The sequence below is a fragment of the Gracilinanus agilis genome, chromosome 6 (assembly GCF_016433145.1).
Source record: "Gracilinanus agilis isolate LMUSP501 chromosome 6, AgileGrace, whole genome shotgun sequence".
Classification (NCBI taxonomy): Eukaryota; Metazoa; Chordata; class Mammalia; order Didelphimorphia; family Didelphidae; genus Gracilinanus; species Gracilinanus agilis.
Genome location: NC_058135.1, coordinates 291,577,665 through 291,590,235, shown reverse-complemented (window position 1 = coordinate 291,590,235; position 12,571 = coordinate 291,577,665). Strand labels below are relative to the sequence as shown.

The 12,571-nt window shown below is 60.0% G+C and overlaps 2 protein-coding genes across 5 annotated transcripts in view; one reads left to right on the top strand and one right to left on the bottom strand.

Annotated features, from left to right (window-relative positions):
* The window catches only part of TMEM134 (transmembrane protein 134), an 8,429-nt gene extending 5,727 nt beyond the window's left edge, over positions 1–2,702 (top strand). Inside the window, exons 2-7 of one of the 4 annotated variants that reach the window (XM_044680110.1) lie at positions 78–142; positions 262–324; positions 496–572; positions 1,353–1,397; positions 1,811–1,864; positions 1,959–2,702. In XM_044680110.1, coding sequence (XP_044536045.1) covers positions 78–142; positions 262–324; positions 496–572; positions 1,353–1,397; positions 1,811–1,864; positions 1,959–2,041 — 387 coding nt within the window. In that variant the 3' untranslated portion in view covers positions 2,042–2,702. Of the gene's footprint in view, positions 1–77; positions 143–234; positions 325–495; positions 573–1,352; positions 1,398–1,810; positions 1,865–1,958 lie in introns of all 4 variants that reach the window. The other 3 variants (XM_044680106.1, XM_044680111.1, XM_044680107.1) reach the window with 3 other exon arrangements.
* A 3,711-nt stretch (positions 2,703–6,413) lies between these two features.
* Positions 6,414–12,218, bottom strand: CABP4 (calcium binding protein 4). Its single transcript, XM_044682051.1, has 7 exons — positions 12,146–12,218; positions 11,477–11,931; positions 10,798–10,828; positions 10,467–10,610; positions 6,872–6,981; positions 6,569–6,716; positions 6,414–6,442 (listed from the first exon to the last, which is right to left on the bottom strand). Exons 1-7 carry the CDS (start codon positions 12,216–12,218, stop codon positions 6,414–6,416), a joined length of 990 nt encoding a protein of 329 aa, XP_044537986.1.
* Between the last annotated feature and the right edge of the window lie 353 nt (positions 12,219–12,571).

Genomic DNA, 12,571 nt, shown 5'->3' with positions numbered 1-12,571 from the left:
GGCCCGGGGGGGGTCCTAGGATTCCCCTCCCCCCCTCCGAGAGGCCCAGCCACCGAAGCTGTTTCCTTTTGGAGCAGAACCTGGAGAACGATGAGGACGCTGGCCGGATCCCCCCGGATCCCGACGGAGCTCTGAAGCTCAGGTTAGCGCGAGCCCCCTCCACCCTGCTGCCCTCTCGAGCTCGGGGAGCCGCTGCTCTGAGGGTGAGCCTCCTGCCCTCTGCTCTCCCCACAGGGACCCTGGGCGCTCCTCCACCCAAAGCTCCCAATGGTCCTTCAGCACCATCAGCAACGGCACCCAGCGCTCCTACCGGGCCTTCTGCAGGTGAGGCCCCGCAGCCCGCCCCTCTTAACCCCGCCCCTCACTGGCCCTGGGACCCTCCTCTCTCTGGGCCTCAGTTTCCACCTCCATAAAATGGGGAGGAGCGAGAGGCCGGGAGAGCCTTCCGAGTTCCCCACACCTGCCCGTCAGTGCCCGGCTCTTTTGGTTTCTTAGCTGGACGCAGCACCCTCTGATCCAGAAGAATCGCCGGGTGGTTCTGGCCTCCTTCCTGCTGTTGTCGCTGGGCCTCAGTGAGTGTCCGGTCCCCTGGCCGAGCCCCGGCTCACACCTGAACTGACCACCGGCCTTCCCGTTATGTGCTGGGGAGGCGGAGGGGGGAGAGAGAGTCACACTTTGGGCAGCCTCCGAGATCTCCTGGGCGCCTCTTTACTGCCCATTGGAGAGAATGGAGACCATTTAGGGGATGCGCGGAGCCCCGCCCGCTGGGGATTAGAGGAATTCGGAGGAGATGCCCCTGCCCTGCCCTCAGGGAGCTCCCAGCCTTGGGGGGGGTGTCCAACTCCCAGTGGTCCTGGCAAAGCTGTGTGAGCTGGGCTGGGCCCTTTGCCTCTCTGGGCCTCGTCCTCCGTCTCCTAAAATGGGGCCTCGCCCAGAGCATCAGGCTAGATGCTGAGAGCTCCAGGCCAGCCGGGAAACCCTCCCCCATCCCAGGAAGCCGACATCCTCTTGGGGGAAAGAACGTATTGGCCGAGGAGTAAATTTCCAGCTGTCGGGGAGCAGAGGGTAGTGGATCTGAAGGTCGAAAATTCTCTTTAGTATCTGAGTGGCCTCTGGGCCTCAGTTTCCCCACCTGTAAAAATGAGGAGATTAGACTCCGGGGAGCCCTAAGGTTGCCACCAGCTGTGGCTTCCTGCCCTGGGGGCTGGGGAGGGGCCCCATGGAGGCTGGCACCTCCCTGAGGGGGTGGGGGGTGGTGTGACTCCAGGAGGGGTTGAGAAGGTAAACCCCCCAGTGCTCAGGAGAGATTCTGAGCCAGCACCCCCCTTCCTCTCCTGCTCTTCTGCCCACAGCACTCATCCTCATTGGGGTGGGACTCCAGGTGAACCCTTCTCCAGGTGAGAGCCCGCCGGGGCCCTGATCTCCTACCCTGGATTGCTTTCTAACCCTTTCCTGGTCTTAGAATCAATAGGCAGAAGAGCACTAGGGGCTAGGCCATGGGGGGAGGGGGAGGGGCAAGTGACTTGCCCAGGGTCACCCAGCTAGGGAGTGTCTGAGGTCTTCCCTCTCCTAAGTCTGACTCTTAATCCACCTCACCACCCAGCTGCCCTTCCCTGGCATTTTTGAAGTGGATGGGGGTGGCCAGGAGTTGAAAAGGCAGCGGCCATTCCTGAGCTCTGGGGCAGAGTGAGGAGCTGCCGCCCGCCCCCTGCCTACCCCCAGCCTGTCCAGCTGCCCTCCTTTGCTTCTCTCCAGCACAGTCCCCAGGGCCCAGGGTTGAGCCCAGCCCCATCTGCCTCTCCCCCTGCAGGTGTCTCCAGTGCCATCTTCTTCGTTCCTGGCTTCCTGCTGCTCATCCCCGGAGGTGTGCCCCGGCCTGGGGGAGGGGGGAAGCGGGCAGGGGGCAGGGGGGCTGGCCAAGGCCCGGTGAGGGTGACTGACGGGCTCCCCTCTTACAGTGTACCACGTCATCTTCATCTACTTGGCCGTCAAGGGCCACCGAGGCTTCCAGTTCTTCTACTTGCCGTACTTTGAGAAGTGAGCCGCGAGCCTGGCTGGGATGGAGCTCTCCCCCACCCCCTGCTGCCTTAGCCGCCCGGAAATGGGCCCAGCTGGCCGGATACTGGATGCCGGACAGCTCCAGGCTGGGCGGGAGGAAGGATGGGGAAGGGGCCCTGGCTGTGGCGAACTGACAACAAAGGGAGCCTCCCCTTCCCTTCCTAGGGACCTCTGAGCCCCGCTGGCCGATGCCCTGCTCTTCAGGAGGGGGGACTGGAGGCTCAGAGAGTGGCGCCTTGTCCAGAGATGCCCAGCTAGTCAGCAGCAGAGGCAGGATTTGAACCCGGGCCCTCTGCCTCTGGCTCACTACTTGGAGCTGCCTTGATCCCTGCTAGACAGGCTAGAGCTGAAGCCCCTGAACAGCTTCAGTCACTGCTCCTTGCCCGGCCCCAGGACCCCAGAAGGTCTGAGCTGGAGAGACACAGCCAGCTCTGGGCTCGGGTTTTCTCAGGAAGTTTTCTGCCCATCTCTCCTCCGTCCTCCTTCCTCCCTGGGCTGGGGGGGTGGGGGGGAGAGGGGGGCAGGCCTTACTCAGCCCCACCCCCACTCCAGCCCTTCTTTATTCCTCGTGCCTTTAACTTATTAGGAGGCCCCAGGCTTTGGGTCTTGTGTCCAAATAAAATGGCACTGGATTCTGGCTCAAAGACTTGGCTCTGTCCTCTTTTCCCTTCAAACCTCGTCCCCCCTCCCTCGCCCAACCTCCCCCGCAGCCCAGCCCCCAAACGGGGCCAGATTCCAGAACGCTTCTCTTTTTAACCCTTTGTGGTAGGTCATGCCAATCACATTTCCCCCATTATACAGATGAGAAAACTGACCCTTGCTGGGAATGGCCAAGCTTGTGTATTTGAGAATGTGGATTCTTCGCCCCCACAGGGCCCTCTTTGGAAACGTCCTATCCTCTTAATTTCCTAATAGACCGGCTCTCCTTTCCCCAGGAGCCATCTCTGGTAACCCAGAACGGGAAGAAGGGAAAAAAGGTGTGGGGGAGGGGAGCAGCTTTGCAAACCTCACCCACACGTCTGGGGCGGATAGCCTCCGCAGCGGTCTACACCCGCAGCGGTCTACACCTGCCAGGAGCCCCACGCTTTTAAAAAAGGGTTTTTTTTGGGGGGGGCACTGCCACGTGCCAATGACTGGAGCCTCCTGCAACAGAGGGCTCCCTGGTAACAAGGTATCGCTAAACCAAACAACAGGGTCCCCACGTATGCCTCGTTCCCCACGCGGGGTCCCCCACCACTCCCCCTTAGCTGGTCCGCGATGAGGGCATCCTGCTGTTATTTCCCTCTACACAGCGTGGCCTCCTTTGGCTGGGCTCTTCGGACACACATTCTGGGATTCCTCCCAGGACGTCCGTTCCCTTCTGGCTCCCTCCTCTGCTGCCCCCTCCCCTGCCCACTAGTGTCCCGGATGCTGGAGTAGCTTCCTGGCGAGAGAAGGGAACGTTCAGGACGGGCTCTTCGCTTTCTGCTCCTTTCCCAAGTCATAGTCAGCACTGGACAGCTGGGAAGGAGGCAGCCACTGGTGGGGCTCCAACTCCCAAGGAACTCCCCCTAAACTATCCCGGAAGTGGTTCCCCCCCTCTGCCTGAAGACCTCCCAGGAGAGGGAGCCTCCCCTCTCCTCCCAGGCATCCTCTCTGGGACCCCTCCCAGCATTAGGAAGTTCTTGTGCACATTCAGACTCAGCTGGCCTCGGCACCTTCTCCCCATTCCCCGCTCCCCGCTCCTGCCCTGATCTCCCCTCCTCCCCCCAAGCTCTTCTTCTCCAGATTAGCACCTTCTTTTCTTTTTCTTTTTTCTTTTTTTTAACCTTCCTTCTTAAAGGAACAGACACCACACTCCTCCTGCTCCCCTGGGGGGTGGCCGTCATCCCCACTCCTGGCAACAGCGATCAGGGGATCCTGAGGCTGCAGAGCCTCGCATCTCCCCGGCTCCCATTTACCCCTCCCGGGTAACCCGGCTCTTAGTAATAATAGCACACTTGGAAGTTTGCCAGAGACTTTACTGCCCATGCGCGCTTACATCATCCGCCCCCAGCAGCCCCGGGAAGCCTGGCTCTTATCCCCATCTGATAGATAAGGAAGGGACTTGCCCAAGGCCACACAGCTCATCCGTGGTCCAAGGCAGGATCTGTAGGGAAACTGGATGGCCCTGTGGAGGGGGAGTTCCTGACAGGAAGATGAGGTCAAGTCCTGCCTCAGATACTGATTAAATGGGCAGATACTAAGTATATACATATTTATTTCATATCTGCCTATTTAATACATAAAATATACCCTGATCTTCCATCTTAGAATTGATGCTGCGTGTTGTTTCTAGCACAGAAGAGCCATGGCAAGGGCTGAGGCAATGGGAGTTAAGTGACTTGCCCAGGGTCACACAGCAAGGAAGTGTCTGAGGTCAGATTTGAACCCAAGATTTCCCACCTTGGGGCCTGGCTCTCCATCCACGGAGCCCCCTCACTGTTCCCGAGGCATGCCATTTACTTAGCTTCTTCTATCCTCAGTTTTCTCATCTGGATAATGGGGGAATAACAGCTCCTGCCTCCTGAGGTAACACACGGCAAACGTTAAGTCATTCCAAAGCGCTAGTTTTTATGAGCGCAGCCAGGGATTCCCAGCTCCAGAGACGAGGAGGGGACTGCAAGCAGGGCCAGCTGAGCCCACCAGGTGGGTGTTAGTGGGGAGTCCCGTCCTCTTGGCCCCCTCCCACTCTCCATTTCTGGGCTCCGGGCCTCAAAGCAGGAATGGGTGGGACTCGGCTTAGAACTGGGGGAGGAAGGAAAGGCTCCGTCACTGCAAAATGAAATGCTATGGCTGCCCTCCTTGCTCTCTCCCCAACAAGTGTTCCCTGCCCTGGGCCTCGGAGGCTTCTCTAGCCCCGCTTCCTGCTTCCTCTGTCTGTTACCGAAATAAGCTTTATCGGAGACCCCCAGCCACAGGGGCGGCCTCCCCTCAGCCTCATCCCCTCCCTGCCGGGGGCTGCTTTGGCAGTGAGGTTCTAGGTGGCACCAGGCTCTTTCCCCAAGGGGGGGGTCTGGAGCCCCAGCTTTTCCTGGTCTAGCGAGAACCTCTCAGGCGGGCAGCCCCTTCTTCTTCTTCTTCTTCTTCTTCTTCTTCTTCTTCTTCGTCTACTTCCCGGCTGAGGCTTCTGATGCCCGGGGGCCGAGGGCGCCCAGACAGGATGACGTGGAGATGGGAATTGGAGGCCCGTGTCCTGGTTCATGGCCTGCTGCTGGCTCCCCCAGGGGCCGGCAGAAGCGTCCCAGAATGTGGGCCATGCTCAGAAGCTGGCACCTGTCCCTTCTCTCCGGCTCCTGCCGATCCAGAGACCTCTTTCCCTGCCTCTTCCTTGGGAAAGATGGAGGACAAAAGGCAGGGCAAGCAGATGGGCGGCGCCTCTGACCCCAGCTGTGAGCCAGGGCAGGAGGGGAGCCTCGGGAGCGATGCCCAATTCCCAATGGCTCAAGTCGGGCCACCTCTGCTAACATCCCTCCTGGCCCTGGCCCTGCTGGCATCACGACCCGAGCAGGCCCAGGGCCGCCCTTTCTCCATATTCGCTGGAACAATTCAGCAAGCACGACCCCGTGCCCAGGCCCAGCCCTCAGTGGGCTGCAGTCCAGGAGGCAGGAGAAAGGGCCGAAGCGCACTCTGGCTCCCAGCAGACAAAAGCCACAGGTGGGACCCATTTAGAGGCTCTGGGACCAAGCAGGGCCTACTGTGGGATGGGATTCCAGGACAAAAAAAGGAGCCAGTGGGCCAGGGTGATCAAGGAGGGCTTCATGGAGGAGACAGGAAAAGAAACTCAGAGGGGGAGTCCGGGGCTCTGGATTCAAGTTCCAGGACTGCCCTTACTATTTGTGTGACATGAGGCGGGCACCATGAAAACAACTCTGAAGCTGAAAGAGACCATCCATTTGAATCTCCTCATTTTACACGTGGGGAAACCGAGGCCCGGGAGGCAAAGAGATTTGCCTCAGGTCACACAGGTAGTAAGTGTCTGTTGAAACTGGATTTGAACTCAGGCTCTCTGCTTCTAGATGGCAGAAGGGGCTGCCGTTGGACACCGAATGAACAAAGCTTCCTCCCCTGCAGAACCGGGCAGAGGACTGGACTAGAGAACCTCTCTAAAGTCTCGGGCAGCTCTCATGTCTGGGGCTAAGAGGACGGGGATGGCCCGGCGGCATGAGTGCTTGGCACTACCAGAGGGGACTAGCAGTGCAATGCCAGCAAGCTACGTCGAAAGCATTGGGACCCCCAGGGACCTCCGGTTGGCCGTCCAGTCAGATGATGTCACAAGCAGGGCCTTCTCTGCCCGCTGGGGCCCTGGGGGGTGCCTGGGGCCAGGGACCTTCCGCTTAGGGGGCGGAGAGCATCATCACGAACTCTGCGAGAGAGGAGAGACACAGGAGCAGCGTGAGCATCGGAGCCAGAGGAAAGGGGAGGCTGGGGGCCCCGCAGGGCAGAGAGAGGAGGAGAGGATGATGGGAGGGGCCCCGGGCTCTGTCCTCACCATCAAAGTCCACGTGTCCATCTCCGTTGAGATCCACCTCTCGAAGGATCTCGTCCAGCTCAGGCCCCACCAGGGGCTCCCCAAGCAGGGAAGGGGCAGCAGCCCGAAGCTCGGCCACCGTGATCCTGCCATCCCTGTCCGCATCGAACTGCAGAGAGCCGGACGAAGGGGCTTCCTCAGGCCCGTCCCCGCTTGGCCCATCTCTCAGCCAGTACCCAAGCCCATCTCGCTTCTCTTCTCGTCCCTTCTGGTCGCCGTCCCCCTCCCTAACCCTACGGCCTCCTGCCACCCCCTCATCCCTACCTCTCGGAAAGCGATGCGAAGCTCCCGGATGCCCACCATGTGTGCTGTCTCCTCTCGGAGCTTTGGCCCCATCATCTCCACGAATTCTTCAAAGTCCACACAGCCGCCCACTGCAGGACCCCAGGGAGGAGCTCAGGACAGCAGCCTGGGTGCCCAGGCCTGGGTCTCTGATAGAGGCTCTGGGGCACTCTCCTTAGCAAGCCCCTCCCATGGATAGAACAAGGACTAACTCCCAACGAGCAGGGTCAGAAGGAAAGCATTTAGTACCCCTCAGAGAGTTCAAATCTAGTCTCAGATACTTACTTCCTAGCTGTGTGACCCTGGCCAAGTCACTTCTCCCTGTTTGCCTCAGTTTCCTTATCTATAAAATGGGCTGAAGAAGGAAATGTCCAATCACTCTGGTATTTTTTTTTTTAATAAAACTCTCACCTTCCATCTTGGAATCAATACTGTGTATTGGCTCCCAGGCAGAAGAGTGGTCAGGGTAGGCCATGGGGGTCAAGTGACTTGCCCAGGGTCACCCAGCTGGGAAGTGTCTGAGGCCAGATTTGAACCCAGGACCTCCTGTCTCTAGGCCTGGCTCTCCATCCACTGAGCCACCCAGCTGCCCCCCTTTTTTTTTAAAAAAAATTTAAACCCTCCCCTTCTGTCTTGGAGTCAGTACTGTGTATTGGCTCCAAGGCAGAAGAGTGGTGAGGCTGGGCCATGGAGGTCAAGTGACTTGCCCAGGGTCACACAGTCAACTGCCTTTTGACTTCCCGAACTCAGCATGTCCAGAACGAAGCCATGATCTCTCACCAAAGGGCGCCCCTCACCCAGGTATTTGGGCCCGTGGCTTCGGGTCCCCCTCGCCTCCTCTCTTGGCACACTCTCGCTCACCAATCGAACCCGTCGCCAGATCCTGTCCTTCCTGCCTTCACGATATCTCAGATATTCAGAGCCACCACCCTGGGGCGGGCCCTCATCACCTCTTGCCTGGACCCTTGCCATAGCCTTTGGCCAGGCTCTCTGCTCCAAGCCATCTGCTGCTATTCAGCTGCTCCGGCGCTTCCCCTCAAACCCAGGGCCGATCCGGCCGCTCTCCTCTGGCCATCCCAGCCTTCCCACCACCTCCAAGACCAAATCCAGGTCGTTTGTTTGACTTCTCGGCCCCTCCCTCCCCGGGGTGGCTGCTCGGATGTCCGACTCTTCCTGACTCCGCCTGGGGCTTTGCTTGGCAGAGACGCTAGGCTAGAGGGATTTGCCGTTTCCATTTCCTACTCATTTTACAGATGAGGAAACTGAGGCAAACAAGGTTACGCCACTTGTCCAGGGTCACGCGGCTCCTAAGTGTCTGAGACCGGACGTTAACTCGAATCTTCTGGACTCCGAGCCTGGACCTCATCCACGACGCCAGCAGCCCTCGGCTGCCCTCCCAACCCTCCGAGATCCGGCTACGTGCGATGGCTCACGCGCGGCGCCCCTCTCTCGCCTCCATGATTTTACACGGGCCCAGCCTGTCCGGGGGACGCCAGGCTCCCTCGCCTCAACGAGGGACTTTTCCAGGCCCCCCACCTACTACTAGAGCCATGACCGGCCATGCTCAGTGTAGCCCTCATATGCAGACAGACGGATAGATTTGTGTGTAGAGACAGGCAGGCGGACAGGCAGACGGATAGACAGACAGTCAGACAGACAGACAGGTAGACGGATAGACAGACAGACGGATAGAGATTTGTGTGTAGAGACAGGCAGGCGGACAGGCAGACAGACAGACAGGCAGACGGATAGACAGACGGATAGACAGACAGATAAACAGACAGACAGACGGATAGACAGACAGATGGATAGACAGACAGATAAACAGACAGACAGACAGACGGATAGACAGACGGATAGACAGACAGATAAACAGACAGACAGACGGATAGACAGACAGATAGATAGATAGACAGATAGACAGACAGATAAATAGACAGTCAGACAGCAGGCAGATAGACAGACAGACAGACAGATAAATAGACAGACAGACAGCAGGCAGACAGACAGGTAGACAAATAGACAGACAGACAGATAGAGATTTGTGTGTAGAGACAGGCAGGCAGACAGGCAGACAGACAGACAGGTAGACAGACAGACGGATAGACAGACAGATAGATAGATAGACAGATAGACAGACAGACAAACAGACAGACAGATATATATATAGAAAGATAGATTTGTATGTAGAGATAGACAGGCAGGCAGGCAGATAGATAGACAGACGGACAGATAGACGGACAGATGGATGGACGAATGGTTATCTACACGGCATCTCTTCCACTAGAACATGAGCTCTCTGTGGATGGGGAATGTGCTTGCCTTTCTCTCTATCCCCAGAGCTTGGCCCGGCGCCTGTATACAGCTGGCACTTAATAAATGCTTGTGGGCTCCCCGGCCGCAGGAGAGGCCAAAGGGAAGAAGCGCAGTGCATGGGCAGGAGGCCCCCCTTTCCCCTGGGCGCTGCCTCCCTCCTTGCTGTGACCTTGGATAACTCTCCTGCCCTGTCCGGGTTTGCTTTCCTCACTGCAGGCTGGGCGAGTTGGGCGCCGCTTCATGACCGTTTAAAGGGTTACATTAAAAACAAAGCCGCCGCCGCGGCCGGCCCGGGTTCTCCGGCCTCGGCCATCTCGTCTCTCTGCTCCTCTCCACACGCCCAGCCCAGCCCGGAGGGTTCTGGGGGGCCTTTCCGGGTCCCCGGGGACCGCCATCTCCCTGAGGAGGGGCCCAATGGGCAGCCGGGGAAGCCCTCTAGAGCCGGGCGGCCTGAGCTCGCCGCCACCACATGAGCCTCAGGGAAGGCCAGGAAGGCCGGGCGGCGGTTCCGGCCTTTTCTTACAGAAATGGATAAAATAAGGAAAATGGAGTCAAAGCCCCCGGACGGTCGTGTCCGAATCCGAGACGCAGCCTCGGCCGTTCTAGCAAGCCTTTCGGCCGGCCGTGCTCGAACCCTGGCGCAGCGAGCTTTGGGGCAGCCAGCGGGCCTGCTCTGCGTCTGTCTGTCTGTCTGTCTGTCCTAACGCTCCGCTCCGAGCCCACGGGAGCCTCGTTCCCAGGCTCGGGCGGCACCAGGACCTTAGGGCGGGGGAGCCCCTGGAGCTGGGAGGGCCCCCAGTACACCGAAGAACACGGGACAGCCGAGGCAAGAGGAGACTCAGAACAGAGAAGACAAAGCATCCCTTAGCCCAGAAAAAGCCAGAGCTGGGGAGACCTAGAACACAGAACATCGGAGCGGGGGGGCCCCTGGAATGCAGGACGCGGAATGTCAGAGCCGGGGGGGCCCTGGAGCACAGAAGGCGGAATGTCAGGGCTGGGAGGGCTTCAGGCCCCGGAATAGCAGCGGAGGGAATCTCGGAAGCTCCGACGCAGGACTTTTCTCTTAGAACGCGGAGCCTCAGAGATCACCTCCATCTCGTCCGTCACTTTCCAGCCTGGAAGCTTCCCCTCGTCCCACCCCCATTTTTAGTCTGACCTCAACAGGAACTCGAGGCCCCTTGGAAGCCTCCCCCCGCAGGTCCTCCCTGATTTCATCCCTCGCGTCTCCCCCCACCTCCCCCCGGGGGCCTCCGACACTGACTTCTCATCTTGACGTGCTGCGAGATCTCGATGAGCTCCATCTCGGTGGGCATGTAGCCCAGCGTGCGCATGCAGGCCCCCAGCTCGCGGTAGCCGAGGTAGCCGTCTCGGTCCGTATCGAACTCATTGAAGGCCTCCAGCAGCTCTGTGCAGGCCGGCAGCACGGGGAGAGGGCAGGGAGGCAGCCTCAGGACTCGGCACCTCCATCGGGGGTGGCACCCCTCGCCCATGTACGCCAACTCCCAGGGCTCCCCGGTGCCCCGCCCGGGCTCTCTGCTCCCCCTTGGCTGCGGTGGCCCCTCCCCTCTGCCTCAGTTTCCACACTGGCTCACCATCTAGCTCCTCGGGGCCCAGTTCCCGATCCTGCAAGAAGAGAGATCAGAGATCACGCGGGCCCCGGCTCCTGCCCAGGCGCCCCTTCCTGGCCTTCTCTCCAGTCTAGGAAGGCACCGTCTGCCAATCTGGGTAACCCGAGACAAGTCCCTCCCTGTCTCCTGGCCTCAGTTTCCTCATCTGTGAAAGGGGGGGGGTGGAAGCAGAGAACCCCTAACAAAGGTCCCTTCCAGGCCTGAGAGCCCAGGCAGCACGGAAAGGGCTTCACAAGGAAGGGACTTCCAGCAGCCCCAGGAGAGGGCCAGGCGGCGGGGGAAGAACTGTCCGCCTTTTACAAATGCAGCCACTGAGGCTCGGAGAGGTGGTGACTGGCCCAAGGTCACACGGCAGAGCCGGCCACAGCCAGGACAAGCTGGGTGTCCCTTCTGCCTCCGGCCCCAGACCGTCTCCCCCAATCGCCACATTTGCCGTAGGCCTGGGCACACGGACCCAAGTGTCCAAGAGATCCCACGGCCGGCCCTCCCCTCCCCAGTCCTGGGCCCTCGACCCCTCCACAGACCAGCTCTGGAGGGGTCGTGGCAATAGGTATGCTGTGGAGGGGGAGGAGAGGCTCCCCCAAACGAGAGGGGCCCCGTTAGCCAGAGCCCCAGCCCCGTAATCCCAGGCCCGGGCCCTCACCTTGCCAAAGACACTGTTGAGCAGCGGCCAGTAAGCCTTGTGGGCAGGGTCGTGGTGAGGGTCGCCCCGGTGCCGATGGGACAGCCTTCGGTGGCCCGGAGCGAGGCCAGCCTGGGAGCCTTCCCCGGGCCCGGCCTCGGCCTCGGCCGAGGGCCCCCCGTTCTTGTCCGCTTCGTGGCCCCCGGGAGGGGGCTTCTCCTCCTCTCCAGCCTTCTCCCTGGGGTCGCCACGCCTGCCTTTCTGGGACTCTCGGCGCCCCTTTTCTCTCTTGCTTCTCCTTATGCTCTGCTCTCTCGAGATCCCTCCCTCCGACTTGGCCCTGACGGCCTCCCCCGGGGGAGGCTTCTCTGGACCCCCACCCTGGCTGGCCTCCGCCTTCTTGTGTTTGCCCCCATCCTTGGCAGCCATGCGGGCAGCGCCAAGAGGCAGCAGTGCCACCGCGTCCACGGCCAGCCCTCGAGGAGGATCCAGAAAATCAGCTTAGTGCCACCCGCGCCCCAGGGAGCAGCAGGGCTGGGCTCAGGTCACCCGGCGGGGCTTAAGGTAAGTAGGAAGGACATCGGCCGGCCTGATTATCTCCCCGCCCCCACTCCGCCCCGGGGTCCCTGCTGGGCCCCGAAACAGCCAAGACCACCACCAGCTCCCGCCTGGGGGTATCCCACGACTCACTCCTCCGCCTCTCTGGCTCCCGATGGGCCGGAAATCGCTTCTCGCGCCCACGACCAGGGCACAGCCTCGGCATTTGACAGAAGAAATGGGGTGGCGGGAAGAGGACCCAGAAGGAAAAGGAGGGAAATGGGGGACACGGATGGTGAGCGGAAGAGGCGAGACTTGAATCCAGGACCTCTGAGCCCAAATCTGGTCATTTGGGGTCTGAGGTTCAGATTTCTCATTGTAGAAGGGGGAAAGCAATTCGTGAAGCCTCGATCAGAGAGCGATGGGAGGCGGCATTATTATCAAGAGAACGTGCCCCCCCCCAATTATTCCTCTGTCCACAGGGGCCTTCGTGCAATGGAGGTGGACGCAGGGGAGGAAAGACAAAGACAAAAGAGTTTACATTTTATTGAAGAAGAGGCTGGGCCTGGAGTCAGGAAG